Below are 19,994 nucleotides of genomic sequence, written 5' to 3' on the forward strand. Positions count from 1 at the left end.
CTTGGTTTGCAAATATAAATGAACAATAAAAGATCATCAGAGTATTTGAGAATTGTCATGTTATAAAACCCTAGATGTAAAGGATGGAACTGAGCAACCAACCAAGTAAAAACAGAAATAATTCAGGAAGACAAAAAGGTATTGCATCCACCAGACAAGAATAAACTGCTGTAAAAGAAAATCTCCATTAATAAGTCAGGCTTATTACAAAATAAGTTGACCAACAACAAAAAAAATCACTTATAGAGCTCAACAATAAAATGAAATAATCCGAAGACTAACTTAGACATATGGAAGATAAAGGTAAGAAACTACAAGAACATAGATGAAAAAGACAAAGATGAAACATATAAGGTATTCTGGAAGGAGAAAACAGAAACAATGAAGGAGAAAAAAAGATCAAAGACATAATAAAAGGAGATTTGACTCTCTACCGAAAGACGCAAGACTACTGTGTTGAGTAGGGTATATGAAAGAAATGTCCACTATCTAGATGCAGTCAAATGATAAACATTCCAAGGTAAAAGAATTCTAAAAATTTCTGGAGATTAAAAAAAATACTTATCTACACAAAGAAGACAATGAGACATAAAACATACTTCTTATCAGTAACATTGCATTCTAGAAAATAATGGAATCTGAAAATATCTGAAAATACATTGAGTAATAATTATATATTTTAAATATTGTTTGTTGATTTTCAATTTTTAGAATAAACCATTTGAGAAGACACAGTATGCAGGCTTAATTATAGCTGGAGAATAGAATGTTACAGACAACAATTTTAACAAATTTGGGTGGTACAGGTGGAATGAGGAAGGAAGAAGGTGTTGCAGGATAATGGATTCCCCAAATTTCAAACTGAAAAATCAAGTTCTGTAAATTGGTAAATCAGAACATAGAGGAATATAAAGTGTAATTTTAAAGGTATAATTTTAATCATCAGAAAAAAATGAAAATGTTAATTGTGAATGATTCCTCTGGGGAATAGATATACAATCCTGTAGTATATTATGTTTTTTCATGCATTGTATTACACACACACACACACACACACACACACACACATCTATGTATACAAGTAATGCCTGAATAGGATTAAATGGAGCCAAGGGAGGAATGAAGATTGCCAGGAGACTGCAGCTTCTGTGACCAGTCTGCAGCTTTGGTGGCCTCTGGATGCAGATGTGACTTTGTATCACATCCCTGTTGGGAGACCATAGCTGGGTGCATAATTGCATGCACACACAATGTTTCAATAATATTAGGGAGGGGCATCTTTGGCATCATAGGTGTAGGATGTGTGCGTGTCATCCCACAGCTGCATGGTACTCCACCTATCAATGTACCTGCCATGCCCATTCCTCCCCTGCTTAAACTCTGCTGCACAGAATCTTATGTTGAAGGATGAACAAAACAACACTAAACTGGTATTTGCATAGGGATAGCCGGTGACTGGATTTCAGTCAGTAGCCTGCTCTGTGGTCTGTAGTGTGACCCTGATGCTTAGAGTTGAAGGAAGTCAGTTGAATTCCTTATCTCAGCAATTTGAATTCAGAGTGGAGAAATCTGGCTGGAAGACAAGAGTGTCAGAGAGTTGCTGTGCAAAGGTCTGGAAACTGCAACCTTGAGATCCTTGCTGCCACCCAAGTCCACAGCTGTCCCCAGCTCCCAGTTCCCAAGGCCCTGTCTTCATCTACCTCCTATTCTTCAATCCGAGAGATTCCATCTTCATTTTTAGACCACACATTCCCTTCCAATAACAACTCCTTTTACGTGAGCGAATTGAGAAAGTCTCTTCCTTGTAGCCAAAATCACCCAAATTGAAAGAAAATCCTGACAACTATGTTCAGTTTGCATTCAGAAGGGAAGGGAGACCTGTTGATAGCTGCCTCCTGGGATAGTGGAACAAGCTGGCTGCATTTGAGTGCAACCCCAGCCCGCACCACAAGACCTGGGTGCATCAACTGAGATTGCTTTTTTTCAAGAAGAGGAAATTTTTAAAATTGCTTATTTTTTTCTTCTTGTTTAAATATTGGGCTATTTGCCTGACAGTTTTAAGATATTTCTGAAAGCTTCCAGTCTTTAAAATGGACTTAGGAAAAAATTAAGAAGAAATCAACCTTAATTCTCTTTAATGACAATTTTGTTTTTCAGATCCAGAGACGACAGAACCTAATTTGTTTCTGAACCTTCAAAATAGGGAACAAGAAATGATTGGAAGAAGTCAGACTGACTGCCTTCCCTTTTTTAAAGCTCTCCTAGAGATCCCTTCCTAGTAGGCTTGAGAAAGAGAGAAGTTGCTGGATGCGGTGGCTCACGCTTGTAATCCTAGCACTTTGGGAGGCAGAGGTGGACAGATCACTTGCGGTCAGGAGTTTGAGACCAGCCTGGCCAATACGGTAAAACCCCGTCTCTACTAAAAATACAAAAATTAGTCGGGCATAATGGCATCCTCCTGTAATCTCGGGAGCCAGAGGCACAAAATCGCTTGAACTTGGGAGGCGGAGGCTGCAGTGACCGAGATCGCGCCACTGCACTCCATTCTGGGTAACAGAGCGGGACTCCGTCTCAAAAAAAAGAAAAGAGAGAGAAAGAGAAAAACAATCCCTGACCGCAAGCAAGTGGTCTGGCACCATCAGCCAAGCATTGGTATCCTCCTCTTGAACACACAAGTTTTACAAAACATCAGGTAAGGCCACTCTGAGATCATGGTGGATCAAGTAGGACCGCTCCAAAATCACGTCTGAACATGAATATTGTACAAACCACAAACATCCCTTTCTATATTAGATTTATCAACATACCCAACATAAAATTAACCCCGCTTCCTAATAGCATTCCATCTAGAGTAAAGCCCCACTTCTGTAAGCCCCAAAATCACCTAAGTCAAGCCCAAATCATATCTAATAAGTTATCTCCAATGCTTCTTAACCTTTCTAACACTTTCATACTGAGACGCCCCACAGTGGCCCATGGAGTGTGCCCCCTCCCTAAAAAAGTAATAAACTCAACTTGTTCAGTTTCAGATGTGTTCATCTGGGGTTTTTTGACAGGAATGTTATGTTGCTCCACTCCAATCCTGTTATTACTTGTCTCAGATCATCGAAGAGCAGTTCCCCTGGCGTAACTTTCTTGGCTCTCCCAATAATCACTGATGTCTACCAAGCATTTACCACTTGCCAGGCCCTTCATATGGATTAACTCATTTGATCCCCACAATGACCCCGTGAGTAGATAGGTTTAGTACCAAATTTACAGAAGGACAAAAGGCACAATACTACTAAGTGACTTAGTGAGCCGTCTAAGTCAGCTGGTTGGTGGGTGCAGGGCTCTAATCCCCACAGCACACTGCTTCCTTCCACGGCATTCATCTGCCACACTATGCTCTTCGGCTTCACTGAATGGCTTGTGGTCACTGTGTCATCAGCCAACATTGAAGGACACTATAAACTAGAATAAACTGCACCAGGAAATCATTGCTGGGTTTCCTGTAAGATGTGGGAGAATGCTGACCCACAGGAGAAAACAAAAATTCTCTCAGCTCTCAGTATTGGAAATAACTTCTAAGCTTCTTGTGAGCAGTTAGATATTTCTCACCTAATGGAAACATTAATCATATAATTTGCAATTTTTCAACTTGATTTTAAGAAAAGTATGACATGATTTTAACTTGACTAAACCTAACCAGGAAAGATATTCCCTTTGTACTTTTCTTTCAATGTTACTAATGTGGTCAAGGGAGCATTCCTGCTTGGTATTATAGTAATATGACTAATTAATTCTATATCTCCCTTTATAGCAAAGAAAGAGGGAGTTTGAGGCAGAGAGCTTTGGAAGGCACTGATTAATATCTAGAGAGATTTCAATAACATAGTTCATCATATTTTAGCTATTTTTGTAATTACCTTCCAACTATAGCCAATTATACAGGCTTTCCATTTACAAGTGATACAAAGTTTCTTTTTAAAATAAATTTATTTGAGTAAAAATTTGAGGACATTTAAAGAAAAATGTTAAGTCAATAGTAGTACAGGTGGTAGGACACCAAACAAGGAAACAAAAATCATGAAGGTGTTTTGGGAAACCTTGACTTCATTTCTTGTGTTGGATGCTGGAAAGAGGAGAGTTTAATTCATGGTCATTGATCTCAAGAGCACAGGTCCTTGAATTTGAGAGTGCATGCATTTTACCTTCTAATGGCATTCCTGGTTTTATCATCCCTCTCCTCCTCCACTTTCCCCTCTGCCGTCTTATCTTGCTACCCCTATATTTTTTTCAGGAAAAAAAAAATAACCAACAGAGGTGGGGTGCGGTGGGGGATGGCACAATAAGGAATCTTCGAGTAGTAAAAGTGACCAGGGCTACCCACTGGCCCAGGGAGGTGCGCTAAACTCGCAGAGAGCCCAGAGGGTCTGACTGCCTCTGATCCTAGGAAGTTTTAATTCAAGCTGGGCAGTAACGGGGTTTCTAAAATTGCTTGGATTCTTTGGCCCTCCTGCGTCCCGGCTTCGGGTCCGCATGACAGCGTGAAACGTGTGAGTGAATTAAAGTACTTCGGTGGAAAAGTAAGGAGGAGCTGCCAGAGATGCGCTCCTCCTCCGCCTTTCTGGCTGTGCTGCACCTTGACCTTCAGTCCTCTTCCCTCCTCTTTCCGCCCCCTCGTGATGGGGAAGTTCTTGGGGACCTCACAGAGGCCCGGGGGCGGGGATACCGGACAGGGATGGAGACTGGCCCTGAGATTGGGAGGGGGATGGGCAGCGCTGGAGAATAACGCCCTGGAGACAGGGCAGCGCAGCCCCAGACTCCCTGGAAAACCCAGCAGTCTGGAAAAGCTGGGTTTGGACTCACCCCTCTTTGAAGAGTTCTCAGGAAGTTTGGGGGAGGGGCGAGCCGCGCACCAGTTCTACCGGCATCGGGCGCTGAGGGTGAGAAGGGACCACAAGCAGCAGCAGGTCTCAGTGCTTGTCATATTCCTGCTCACCGGTGGGCTCCGGGCACGCCCGGCAGGGTCCTGGGGGCGCAGGCAAGGGGACGTAGGCAGAGTGCTCGGGCCAGCATGGAGGGACTGGTCTTCCTTAACGCCCTGGCCACTCGGCTGCTGTTCCTGCTGCACTCGCTGGTCGGGGTCTGGCGAGTGACCGAGGTGAAGAAGGAGCCGCGGTACTGGCTGCTTGCGCTGCTCAACCTCTTGCTCTTCCTGGAGACTGCGCTCACCCTCAAGTTCAAGCGCGGCAGAGGCTACAAATGGTGAGAGTGCCCCGGGAAAGCGAGGGCGCACGGGGCCCTAGGGTATGGTCCCCCACCGCACTCGCAGGCCATCTTCCCGCAACCCGCAGATTCTACTCGAATTTGGACCCCGTTTTTTCTCGCTGATCGCTTGGAAGGCGCGAGATGCTTGCGCATCTCTTGGGCACGCCAGGGCCACCCTAGGGTCCCAGTGCAACACTGGGAAGGCTCGATCTGTGAGCCTAGGCAAGAGTCACCCAGTCTCAGGTTTGGAAACTTGGAAGATGAGTAAAGAGAGGAAGCGCTGGTCTGTTTTGCTGAATGTGCCCGCAAATAGGGGAGTCTTGGGACAAGGAGGTTGCCATGTAGTGTGCCTTCTGAAACTGGGGTGTGTGAGTGTGCGCGGGTTACTCTGCGTGCGTGCACATGTGGGAATGTCCTTCGCTGGGCATCAGCGACCTTCGCAAGAGCTGAGCACACTGGCCACCCTCCTAAGACGAGAAGACCCTCGCTGCACGTCTGTGGTTTCATCCACTTCCCTTCCCTCCAGCCGCGGGCGTCGCGCGTTCTCTGGCACAGCGCCAGCTTCAGGTGTCTGGGTTTGCTGGCTTTGGGGCTTGGCTGACGGCCTGCTTATCTTGCAAGGAATGGGTTGTAACGCTGGTGAAGGGACCAGCAGGTAGTGGTTCAGTCTTAACGTCTGTGTGCAATAACTACACGCCACGTGTGGTGCTTATTTCCTCCCCGAAAGGCTTGAATGGCAATCAAATAATTGAGAAAAAGATTCTCTTGCCATTGACGAAGAGCCTCCCCCAACCCCTAGAGGAATCCATCTGGAAGTTCATCCAGAACTTCTCCAAGTTAGGCCTCTTTCTGTTTTAATTCTTCAAATAGGATGTGTTTTCATATATATATATATATATATATATATCAATACATTAAAAATATCTCATGCTATGAGAAAGGAGAAAATGGTATTAGGCAATTTACAATTACGTACACAATGGCATTATAGTCATTGTGTTCAAAAAAAATGAAACAACCCCTCTACAGTTTTACATACTAAACTACAAAAGGCTTTGTATTTCCTGACAGTTCACGGAAGAAAACATGTTGCCTCTGAAGATGATGTGAATCTTACTTACATTTTCTACTGTTGAAAAATTTCTAGAATTATCAATGCTGAAATTATTCAAGAACAATCCTAATTTAATACGACCAGGATGGGAATGTGACTACCCCTGGCTCCACCTCCCCACCCCCATGAAGAATGTATTAAGCGTGAGACATTTGAGGTACTTTCCAGTGTGCCTTTTGGAAATCTCAAAGAAAAATGGTGTTAGTTTCCCAAGTAAGCCTCAGGGATAAAGAAACAAAGGGGGAGAAAAGTGTTTGTTCACTCAGCAGGTCATATAACATTGATTTAACTTTGACTGAGTAGGTTTAATAAGCCAGAGTGGAAATATCTTTGGTCACAGCAAGATGAAGTCTGAGGCTGAAAACTGTTCATTGGAAAATAGTCCTGCCACCAACCGCCAGAGATTCTAGGAGACCTTCAGCCTCAGAAGAGGGGCCTGCTCTCCCCCTCCAAGAGTAGACCAGAGGCCTTAACTCACATTAAGTCAAACCTTCCTGTTGTGTGTAAATACTATAGCCAATGGAACTTTACCTTCATGTCTACATCTTTGTTTACTGCTGATTGGGACTGACATGTGACTTAGAACCGAGAGAGGAAAAATGGTTGGGATAAAAATGAGTGATGGTCAATAAGTCAAGTTATACAGGGAACTGGGGATATACTAGTGTTTAGAGTATGCACCTCAAAATCAGACAGATAATGGGGTAAAATCTGGGTTTTCCTACTTACTATCAGACCTTGAGCAGGCTACTTAATGTCTCAGCCTCAATTTCTTACCTGTGAATACTTACCTCATAGGCGATTAGAGAATTATATAAAATAATATATGTTGATTGGTGATGAATAAAAAAGCAATGATCTTTTCTATATCCAAAGATTTTTCTTTATTTTCTTCTTATTAAAAATATTATTGTATCAACTAGGCACACTTTATGTCTGCACAAGTCAGACAAATTTACTTGAGTGACTAGCCAATAAACCATTGGTTCCAGGCAAAAACGTCAAAAAAAAATTCTCACCTTTATTTTGGAAGAACAGACCCATTATATATATTGTGCATTATAACATGAATTCAAGGAAAATCTTGCTGGCATAGTATCTACACTCATATTTGAAAATAAGCAAAGAAAAAAGTTGATTGATTTGACTTAGTATAAAATTTCAGCAACAAATGAGTCTTAGTAAATGGTCTAAATAGGAATATGATTAATAATGCTTTATTCTATTGATGTTACCAAATACAACTGAGTATAGACATATGTTCATTTTTGTGGTGGAAAAAGCCCACACTCTATTCTGTCATAAATGTGAGAATAAAAAATCAGAACATGGGCTGCTAAAACATGTAGGAAATTATCCTTGAAATAATATGTTAACAATGAAAAGCGTTCAATTTGGGGAACATTCCCTTTCTAGGTGAAGTATTCTGAGTAAAGTAAGGTGTAATTTTTGTTTTTGAGTGTTAAGAAAAAATTTCCATTCGAAAATCTAGGCTGATGGAATTAAATAGAGATGAAGTAAACATTATGGCAATATCTATACCTCTATATAGAAAAATATTAATATGCATTAATCTATATATAGATAAGCCTTTTTTCCATTGCTCTTATAGTCTTATAGTTTGGAATCAACCCTATAGAACTAAAGGTACCCATATGTGAAGACATGAGCAAAAATATTAATATTCATCTTGTTTGTGGAAAGTAAAGCTGAAAGCATACTGATTGCCCATCAGAGGAATAGTTAAGAATTGTGAAATATTCATACTATAGGCTATTTTGCTGACATTAAAAATAATGAGCTAGATTTTAACCACTAAACTCAAGGAATGCCCATGATATATTATCAGGACACTAAAGTTATAGAGTTGTGTATATTATGGTTACATTTTTTAAAAATGTAAAAGAATTGTCCTTTGTATCAATTGAAAGCATTCTTTCTACAAGTTGAAATGAGGAGCAAAGGAGGAGGAGAAAGGGAAGGTGAAAAGGAAAAAAAAACCTTCCATACTGAAAATAAATAAAAAGGAATAGATTAGAATAGACTGAATGATTGACTAAACACGAATGATGGACTAAAATATATACATATATAAGGTGGAAAAGTTCTTTTCTTTGAAAATCAGATCCATGAACCTCCTTTGGACTACTCTGGGCTACTTTGAGTATTGTTCTTTTAATTTAAATTTACACTTGGACCCAAACGAGTCCAATCTACAGAAATTGTGGAACAATAAATAGAGCTATAGAGGAAAATGTGAACTAAATATTTTGAAACATAGCAAACATATGACACTTATCCAGTGAATGTTTCTTTAGCTATCCTTTCGAAAGGAAACGTGGAACTGGAATTGCTGAGCTCAGCTGTCCAGGGACAAGCAACATTACATCAACACTAGTAACTCGCCAGTTGGAAAGGTTTAATTTGTTGGAATCCTATAGAATAGAGAGGGTGAGCCAACAACATGTCCCCCGTTAAGCTAAAAAAAAATGTACTCCTGGAGTTTGCTTTTTTTTCACCTAATATTTAATTTGTTGGAATCCTATAGAACAGAGAGGGTGAGCCAACAACATGTCCCCCGTTAAGCTAAAAAAAAATGTACTCCTGGAGTTTGCTTTTTTTTCCACCTAATATTTATCTATTTCACCTGCATATTTAATTACATTTCTGTAAGATGAAAATGAATATCACTTGGCTTAAGCTTTTCTTGATTTTATTTTGTATTGTCTGGGCAACAATCCAATGGATCTGTGAATTACCATTTAGGTAAAGTCAAATAAAAGGCAACATTTCAGCTGCTTTCCAGCCAATAAAATATTCCTCAGGGATAGAAAAAAATTACTAAGACTGTGACAAGTTTGAAGCCTGTTCACTCGAAAGCAGGCATTATCTGAGAATAAGTAGAAAGCTAAGTTGAACTTACTGGCAAAAGTATACAATTTTAAGCACTGAGTTTTCTTCCCCAGATAAATCCAAGGAAAATATCATTTGTGAGTTAATAAATAATAACTCACCTATTTGGTCACCTTGCTTTGTTATCTCTCATTTCCTTTTACTTTATTAAGTTCAATCAGACAAGTATTTTTGAATTGCTTAATGAGCAAGCATGATATGATACTATGCTAAACACTGTGTGACCAGACCAAAAAAAAAAAAAAAAACAAAAAAACAGAAAACAAACACGGTCGACATTTTAAAAGGTAGCATTTTGATACAGTGCTCAAATGTGCTGGAATCAGAATAATTATGAATATGTAGCATTTCCTATCTTCCAGAATCTTCCAAGTGTTCCACACAGATGGTCCCATTTGATCCTTTCAAAAACTGTAGTTTATTTTGTTTCTCTGTTTTCTCCCATTTTTAGATGAGAAAACTGAGGCACAGAGTTATTAAGTCATCCCTTTTGGGACCAGTTAGTTGTCAGTTGAGAGAGAAGAGTGAAGACTCCAGGCTCCCAATCTTACTCACTCCAGCAGTTCAGAGGAGAAAGGATATGCTGCAGAATATTGGGTCCGGAACAGGGAACTTGACAGCATTTGAGCTGTCGCAGGAAGAATGGGTGAGAGCTGCATCCGGAGAGAGGTGTGTGAAGGCCATGTAGGGAGGGAACCTCCTGGGTGGGCAGGTGAATTAGACAACCTTGAGTAGTTTTCTCTGGAGAAGGCACAGAGTCTTTTCACTCTTCTTTCAACAACAGTGTACGGAACATCTACTGTATTGTGTCAGGCATTATTCAAGTACTGAGAATATGGAAGTGAATAAACAGGCAAAATTCTGCCCTCGCAAACCTCACATTTTAGTCAAGGGGCTTAGAAAATAAAGATGTGAGTAATTAATAAACAGATGAATTAATAGGTAACAGAAAACAAGTGAACAAATGAGTGATCAGAACTCTGAAGGCCCCAGTGGTTTGGGTGACAGAGTGAGGGGGGTGTGCAGGGGAAGGTGCCACTGGATGGTCAGAGAGGCCTGGCTGGGGATGTGACCTTTGAGCTGAGGCCTTAGAGAAGAGAGGGCGCCAGCCAGGCATGGGGAGGATAAGCAAAAGGGGCAATCGTCATGAACCTTGAAATATTTCTGACATACCCTCAAATGACCGATTAATACTGTTTTTCTACTCTTCCCTTTTTCTTATTATTCCAGTATCCCTAGACTCCACGTTAAAAACTCTTCCGAATTTCTTTAACTTTACGATACCTCATTTTAAACACTGTGTATTAGAAATTATCTGGATGGCTCACAGCTGAAAACAGAAAAGACAAGTTAGGAAACAGAAAGGATTCTATCCTAAATTGATCTCAAATTCAAACCAATTTTGTAAAAAATTCACTGAAATCTGTTTAGATCACTCAATTGCATTTGAAAAGTTCAGCAGTGAAATTGAAAACCTAGACCTGACAGATGCATACTGTGTGAAATTTGATCTTGATGTATAAGTTTTAAGCAATGCGGGAGAACTTTGTATGATGTAATTCTGTAGTACGTGATAACATGTGCTTTCCTCCATCAAAAATGTTTATGAAAATGCCAGAGAGAAGGTTTGGAAATAAAACTCTTCCTCCTCCACTCCCCACCCCAATGTTTTTGGACCCCAGAGAGGATGAGATAGAGGGATTTGAAAGGAGACCCTGTGACTTCCATATGGCCAACTTGGGCACTGGAAATTCTCCCAGAAAATAAACAATTTCTCTCCCTTTTCACACTTCGTGTCCAAGTTTCCTGAAATCTCTCTTTAGCTTTTTAGTGTATCTGAGGTTTTATTCTACAGGTGTACCTCATTTTATTGTGTTTGCACATAGTGCATTTTTTTTTTAAAGTTTGTTGTAGCCCTGATGGGAGCAAGTCTTGACGCTGTTTTTCCAACATGTATGTTCACTCTGTGTTTCTGTTTCAGCATCTTTTTAGCAATAAAACATTTTTAATTTTTTTTTTTTTTTTTTTTTTTTTTTTTTTTTTGAGATGGAGTCTCGCTCTGTCGCCAGGCTGGAGTGCCGTGGCTCGATCTCGGCTCACTGTAACCTCCGCCTCCTGGGTTCAAGCGATTCCCCTGCCTTAGCCTGCTGAGTAGCTGGGACTACAGGTGCGTGCCACCACGCCTGGTTAATTTTTTATATTTTAGTAGAGACGGGATTTCACCATGTTGGCCAGGATGGTCTCAATCTCCTGACCTCGTGATCAGCCCACCTCGGCCTCCCAAAGTGCTGGGATTACAGGCGTGAGCCACCGCGCCTGGCCCAGTATATACATTTTTTAAGACATAACACTATTGCACACTTAATAGACTACGGTATAGTGTAAATATAACTTTTATATGGACTAGGAAACCAAAAGTTTTGTGTGATCTGCTTTATTGAGATATCTGAAACCAAGGTATGCTTGTATTTGTTATCTTCCTGTATGTTTGTGGGAATGTGTGTTTTATATCCTGAGTCTTGAACTCACTGCAGAAGGGTGACTTAAATGTGCATCATTTTGGGAAGCACACACTGAATGTTATTAGCAAATGACTTTGTTCTTAGTAATCCAAGTCATGGTTTAGGACAAGAGTCTTCTTCAAAAATTAGTACCATGCTTTACTCCCAAGAAGAAGTCATATTTCCTTCTTTTGCCTCACATAAGACTTCAGATCAATGTAATAATTATGTCTGCAAGTAGAATGGGAGCTCCAAGAAATGGAACCTCTGAATGATGGCTATGCTTTCTTTATGATCATGTTCAACTGAGACATTTAGAACTGAAAATTAAGTTTACTGATGTATTTTTTTCACTTCTTGTACTTGACTGGAGAAAAACAGTACAAATTAGCATGGGCAGCTCCTATAAGTCAGTATAAATATATTCCTACTTTTAAATTTCATGCATTTCTTCTCATGGCAGTGACATTATGCATACAGCATCAGGACAAATCTGAATACCTTAACATTTTTTCCAACGGTGGAAAAATTCACATTTACATCAAGGTTTATTCTCCGCATGTGTATATTCCCCACTACTCTGGAAGTTCCTGTAAAGTCTTGGTACTAGGACAAAAAGGTCTTTGGTATATAAAATGTTTTGTTAAAAATAAGTTTCTTACCTTTTTTTAAAAAAAAATTTTAATGTAGGCACTTTATGAAATGTACTTTTTTGGAAAGTCATATTGAAAATATATTAAGAATATAAGGCTTGTTAATGTAACATGCCAGGGTGAACGCCAATTTTGTTACTTTTCTCTGGATATAAACCTATTACCTATAGTTATTTAAGGAGATGGGTTATATTTTATCTTTGTTTTGTCTGACTGACCTCAAAGAGGTAGATAATGTACAACTGACTTAATGTTATCCACTTAGTAGAATAAAAATCGGTCATCCTTAAGCACATAAAGAGGTTCTCTAACATCAGTGCTGCTGTAGCCCTGGATGAGGGGGTGGGGTTGTTCCTGTAGTGTTCCTTTGCTTTCTTATTTCCCAGATTGAGCTTCCTGTCCCATACACATTTTAATCTACCTGAAATAGCCTCAAAATAAATTGGCTAGTGCCATTCTCAGACAGTCTCTTAATACTAGTGATGACGATGGTGATGAAAATGATGATGGTGATGATGATAATGGAGGTGGCACCACTTATCAATTATTGAGTACTGACAATGCTACAGCCTGCTTTCTTTCCCTTATCTCATGTAATCCTTACAATGACCCTATACATTAGTTGCCATCTTACTTACCATTTTAGGGTGAGTACGCTAATGCACACCAACACTAAATCATTTATCCAAGGTCACAACTGATAATAATAGATAATGAAAACAATTCCTAGCATCGGGTGAGCACTCACATTTATTGAGCCAGGCATTGGCATTGCACACATCAGCTCATTCAATCCTCACAATAGCCCTGGTAGTGCCTTTCTGCCTCTGCTTGCAGATGGGGAAGCTGCAGCTTAGAGATCTGGAGAAGGATTCTTCTTCCCAGGATGGAAAGCTTGGTAATCCTGTGTTGAATCCTCCCCTTACTCCATCAACTTATTTGTTATTTTTTGTATACAGTAACTACATTACTACATAATTTTTAGGGTCAAGGATTTTCTGTAGTAGAGAAAGGGTCAAAGTTCTGTTGGTGTTTTTTTTTTTTTTTTTTAAATTATGTGGGTAAAACTCAAGTGAACAGCTAAAGGAAGACTGCGATGATTTTGCTTAGAACACAATGTAGGGAAGTCCACACTACATACAAGAGTGTCTGGCTCAGATACACTCTTGCACAAGCAAACATTCTTGTAAAACCAAAACAGGACATAAAAGGGAGAAAAGGGGGAAAATTCTAGACTATTTTAACTTTCATCCTAAAGAACCAATCTCCTCTACAGAACAGAAATAAGTACTATCGTCTTTATTTAGAATGAAATAAACTAAAGCCTAACACAAATAACAATTATAATGCATTTTATTTTCTCAGAGAGCATTAAAGTTCCTGTAGTCAGCAGCAATATAAATTCATTTGTTCATTAAATAAGCATTTATTGTACCAGATGCTGTCATGGTGGTTTTATAAAAAATAGAAAATATATATAGTTATATGAGAACAGTATAAAATGACATTTAGAGAACCAAATAAATTTTCACAAATTAAGTCCAAGAGTGTGGAAAGCCTGCAGAATCAAGATACAATCAGTAAGGTGGGCTTGTTGACAAGGAACATTTCAGAGGTAAATGATTTCTGAGGTAGTAGTGGTTATGAGTGCAGAAAAGAAAGATGTGCTTTTCAGGTTGAAAGAATATCATGATGGTGACAGTTAGGATTTCAATTGGAACAATTCATTTAGGAGGATGCCATGATTTTCTTTTCTTCTGAAATATTTTATAGAAAGATAGTATGTAGATCCTCAAATGGATTCATATTTTGTTGCTATAACTAGTTTAGTAATAGTGAAACATATTTCTGGAGTTTGTGAACAACTTCAATTGTAATAAAGCTTGTGCTTGCTTTAGGCCTACTCTTGGAAAATTTTAGATTGAGTGAGGTATATGGGGTACTAATTTTGCTATTAGTTTATATCATTATTTGGGAATATGACTTTTTTTAAATTGCAACAACAAACAATGAAAATTACAATTAAGAGTCACATTCAGTAGTATCTTCTCTTTACAAAATCTGAATATAGACAATCTTCAAGGGCTTTGGAAATACAAAGAAAGATTTCATTGCAATGGATTTTCTCAACCCATTTGAAGTTCCTCCTTGTCTCTTCTGTCATTATTTGTCTGGTCTATCCTTAAGATCACTGAATAAACAAACCTATCCACTGATCTTGGCACTTTTTTTTTTTTTTGAGATGGAGTCTCCCTCAGTTGCCCAGGCTGGAGTGCAGTGACCCAATCTCCGCTCACTGCTAGCTCTGCCTCCCAGGTTCACACCATTCTCCTGCCTCAGCCTCCCGAGTGGCTGGGACTACAGGCGCACGCCGCCACGCTCAGCTAATTTTTTTTTTTTTTTTTTTTTTTGGTATTTTTAGTAGAGACAGGGTTTCACCGTGTTAGCCAGGATAGTCTCGATCTCCTGACTTTGTGATCCGCCCGCCTCGACCTCTCAAAGGGCTGGGATTACAGGAGTGACACACCACACCGGGCCTGATCTTGGCACCTTTTAAAACATTCTCATTTATATTCAATTTTCCATTTTGGGGGGAATTCTCATTAGCTCTTGGCCATTTAGTTGAGGCTTTCTTGCCAGGGACAGGCACATGCAAAGGGCTTTGGGAAGGGAGGTAGTGATGAGGGACATGCTAGTTAAGAAGATTAATGGGTGGTGGCTGGGATCACACTGGTGACTTCCCAGGCATTCAGAGGCTTTGTGTTCCACAAAAACAATGGGTTCACTCTGAGGAGTTGAAGAGAGGTAGAGGAAATACTGGGGTTGTTGTATTGGTCATCATATTCCCCTTACACACTAACAGAAAGCCTTTGCCAAGCAGCCTTGATGGAAATCATACATGTTAAGGCCCACTTAGACAAATGAGTCTACATGTAAGAAGGACAGACAACCTTTGCATTGTTAGACAGGTTTAGGGACTTAGAAAAGAATATCATGACCTGGTTTTTTGATTTCCACGAAAACAAACTTTTATAAAGTGCTCCAGAAATTTTACTGAGGACATGCAAAATCTCACTTAACATGAGATTTTGAAACTTGGGTCTAGTATTCTTACAACTTCACTCTGTTTTTGTAGAGGAGAAAATATTGAGAAATGAAATACAAATAAAATCTGGATTCAATTGAAGTACATTTTGAATATTATTTTTGCTTCACTTAAATATTATCCATTTTCAGATATATACATATGATCAGAAGACAGACAGAGAAAAACTAAACAGGGTAGTGATATGGCTAATTTTTCTTCCAGAGGCTTACTTATACTGTTGTTTGTTTATAAAAACGAATGGATGTTATTTTTTTCAATAAGAAAACATTAATAATTGTCATTTTTAGAAAGAGAAAAATGGAATCCTAATTCTAGACTAATGGTGAGTCAAAGCAAATAAAATCTACTGCAGGGCTAAATTGCTAAATGTCATGACATATCATTTTGTAGAAAACATTATAATTTGTTGAAATGACAACTTTGTATGGTAAACAATATTTTACTTTTGGATGAAATGAACTGACAAAAGCAATGAGTAAAGCTTTTAAAAAGCTTGGAGCAGTGTCTAATGTGTAGCAAGACCTATATATATACATATTTCATAAACAAAACAAAACAAATGAATTTTTAAGTAAACAAGTAAATATATAAAGAAAAAAACTCCTTTGAGATGGTGCTCCTGCTTGTGTACTTGGGAGAGAATTGGTAGGTAGGCTAAGAGCTATGGAATTAAAACAAAAAAACACAACTTCATGGAAAAGAAAGATTTTAAGAGGGCTTTATATGAAAATATAGTTGGGCAAAGTAATTTGGCATTGAATAATTCATATGGACAACTTTGGTATTCTGACAGGTAATTGGGATTCTAATAAATCTGAGTTTCTAAGGGCAGATAGCTCACTGGTAATAGGGTATTGTCCATTTGTAAAAATTTTTCACTTGGACATGTATTAGTCATTGAATCATATACTTATCAGCTTTTTATCAGTCCAATATATTGTATGTGTATAAACAGTTATCCAGAAACCTGATATAAATGATCTGTGAGTTGGCCAGACCTTTCCATGGCACTAGTCGTCATACAAGGTACTCCACATCTCCTTACCCCTAATGCCATCAAGACAAAGACTAAAATAAAACCCGGTTTATTAATTTTTAAACTTCACACTCTTCTTTGTTCTAAAAATGAATTGCACAGACAACACATGATCAAGAATACTGCAAACCCTCAAATAGTAATTAATGGCAAAGATATCACACTAACATATTAAATCTTTCATAGGAGCAGAACATATAAAATTAGTTTTCTTCTGTAAAACTTCCAATAAAAATCAATTTATGATGACATTTCAAGAAGAAATTTTTATTCAAACCAGCAACAGAGTGTCAGGAAAGTAGAAACTGTAAATCAACCAGAGCCTTATCAAATCACTAAATGTTTGTGGTGAGCTCATCACATGCCAGATACTCTGGAAGGAGCAGAGAGTATACGGTCAGCCCTTCATATATGCAGGCTCCACATCTGCGGATTCAACCAACTGCAGATCAAAAATATTTGGGAAAAAAACCACAATAAAATACAACAATGTGACACTAAAACATAATACAAATAAAAAACAATACCGTACAGCAACTATCTACATAACATTTACAGCTATATCAGGTATTATAAGTAATGTAGAGATGATTTAAAGCATAGGGAGGATATGCATAGGTTATATGCAAATACTACACTATCTAATATAAAGAAGTTAGGCATTTGTAGTGTTTGCTACCTGCAGGGTTTCTAGAACCAATCCCCCCCAGATACTAAGGGATGACTGCAATTTTGAGCAGACAGGCACAGTTCTGGTGCTTGCATTATTTAGAATTGCTTGGAGTCAACACTTAAACGATATCAAATACACACATATACATATGCACATATGTAATTATAAATATTGAAAATCTATGGCATAAAAGTGGCCAGAGAGGGCTAATTTAGACTTGAGGAACAAGGAAAGTTTTCTGAAGTCCCATATAACTGATACGAAATAATCAGGTTAAAAGTAAGAGAGAGGGGGTATTTCTAAAGAGAGAAATACATACGTGAGGGCTTCAGTTGGGACAGCACTTGCATTTTTTTTTTTTTGAGTACTGGAAGAAGAACTCTGTTATATGAACACAGCTGGAAGAATGGCAAGCAAGAGAGCGCAAGAGGTGGGCAGGGCCCTGAGTGGGCAGCATCTTGTAGGTAGTGATGGGCAAATGCTCCATGCAAACCATGGCAGTGTGACAGTAATTGCCTCAACATTGATTGTGAAGTTAAGCATAATGATGTTTGTATTCAACAGTACAAGAAGGGCCCTTGATTCAAGGAGTTTTATATAGGTTTAGTTTTTGTTGTCATTTTTTTTTGCTTTTTTTGAGTCACAGTCTCACTAAATTGCCCAGGTTAGAGTGCGGTGGTATGATCTTAGCTCACTGCAACCTCCACCTCCCGGGTTCAAGCAATTCTCCTGCCTCAGCCTACGGAGTACCTGGGATTACAGGTGCAAGCCACCATGCCCGACTAATTTTTGTATTTTTAGTAGAGATGGGGGTTCACCATGTTGGCCAGGCTGGTCCCGAACTCCTGACCTCAAGTGATCTGCCCGCCTTGGCCTCCCAAAGTGCTGGGATTACAGGCATGAGGCACTGTGCACGGCCTTATACACGTTTAGTTTTGAGAATCATGGTTTAAAAATATAAGTCATTATAAATCATATAAAGAAACAGTCTCCTAATTGGGTGTCCTCTAAGAGTCCTTCATAAGCATAAATAACAAGTATGTAGCTGTGAGTACATTTTCAGAGCTGAGTCTAGGGAAAGCAGCAAGTACATTTATTGAGCACCTAAAGTGTCAGTCTCATTGCATACATTGTCTTATTTAATCCTCATAACTACACTATGAGATGGGTATTATTTTCCCCATTTTACAGATGAGGACATTCAGTTTCAGGGAAGGTTGTGAATTTCCAAAGATCAGTGCATGGAAAAGGCAGGATTCAAATTTGGGTCTTCTAAGTTTCTGAAATTTATACAGGGTCTTACTAACATATAATAATTCAAGGTTCATAGCTGGAAGAGGTTACTTGATACCAGACCTCTTGAAATGAAAGCTCCTTGTAGATATCAATAGTCTCTATTGACTTTATTTGCTCAGTCCTTCCTTCCTTCATAAATTCGGGCATTCAAATATTTAAGCATTTGCTTAGTAAGCATTAATTTGAGACTTAGTAACACACTGTGATTCCACTGGGGAGAAAAGAAAATGAAGGAGTGGGAAGAGGAAAGAGATATAAGGAATATATAAGACCCAGGACCTTTCTTCATGGAACTTGCATTAGGAAAGCGAAGTCTTGTACACACATAACTATAAAACAGTACAGCATGTGTTGGGCCACAAGAGAAGTACAGGTTAAGATTAATTCCTGCTGTGCCTTTAAAATACAAGTAGAATGTTGGTGGAGAGACGTGCAAGAGAAGGACATTCCAAAATAAGCTTTCATAATTTTGGGAGATATTTGCTGTAAAACCATTGCAGAACCTCGCTCCTTAGATTAACCAAACTAAAAGAGCAGAGAGCACTTTGTTCTTACCAGAGACACGTGGTTAGTTAAACAAGGCTGAGGATTGAGTTGAATATAATTAATTCTTGGGCCCTCAATATGATTCCTTTTTCCTTACCCCTTTCTTCATTAGGTCAAATAATCTAATGAAGAGGATTGAAGTGAGAGGAACTTTCCAAAGCTTTTTGTTTGTTTTATTTAAAATACACAGTCGGTTGTAACTACTGAGTTGCTCAGCTTGACAGGATGTGGTAAGGGAAGAGGAAGGAAAAGTGGAGATAAGATCAGATAATGAAGTCTTCGAATATCAGATTATGGAGTTTAGATTTTCTATTAGGCAACACAAAACATCTTGAATCTTGAAGTTTGTTTGTTTATATAACCAGTTTCCCAATTAGAGGAAATACGTTGAAACAGGATAGTACTTTTTTCCAATTATAGAAATAAATCTTATGCATAGAAGATGTTAAGGGTATTGTTTGTTTTATTTTTAACCTCTTTCAAGAGCTATTGTATGTTCAGGCTATGGTTTCCCTAGATTATTATTGTTACATTATTGTTAGGGAGGGGTTAGTCTCAAAATTAATCCCAAGAGACTCAATGAAATTGCAATCCAGCCAACACTTCATGTCTCCAAACCAAAATATGCATATTCCTACTGTCCCTCTGACCTAGAATTCACTTTCTTTCCCAGTTTCACAAGGGAAATATTATCTCCTGATGTTTCCTTTGATACGTGAGGTCAAAAAGTTAATTGTTCTTTTTTTTCTAAGAGCATGCTAAACATGGGCTTTTGATATCTCTCTACAGCTTCACCATCCTCCAAGTCAGATTTTAATAATATCATGACCCATAACCTTTTGTTTCAAAATTGGCTTTTGCAGGAAATCAAAGGTGGGGGAGTATCTATATTAAATATTG

At 38.8% G+C, this 19,994-nt stretch overlaps 1 protein-coding gene across 1 annotated transcript in view; it reads left to right on the forward strand.

Annotated features, from left to right (window-relative positions):
• Positions 1–4,525: 4,525 nt before the first annotated feature.
• TMEM26 (transmembrane protein 26) overlaps positions 4,526–19,994 on the forward strand; it is a 47,279-nt gene continuing 31,810 nt past the window's right edge. Inside the window, exon 1 of the mRNA XM_004049455.5 lies at positions 4,526–5,250. Within this exon, the coding sequence (XP_004049503.1) occupies positions 5,060–5,250 (191 nt within the window). The 5' untranslated portion in view covers positions 4,526–5,059. The remainder of the gene's footprint in view (positions 5,251–19,994) is intronic.

This window comes from Gorilla gorilla, chromosome 8, assembly GCF_029281585.2.
Source record: "Gorilla gorilla gorilla isolate KB3781 chromosome 8, NHGRI_mGorGor1-v2.1_pri, whole genome shotgun sequence".
NCBI lineage: Eukaryota > Metazoa > Chordata > Mammalia > Primates > Hominidae > Gorilla > Gorilla gorilla.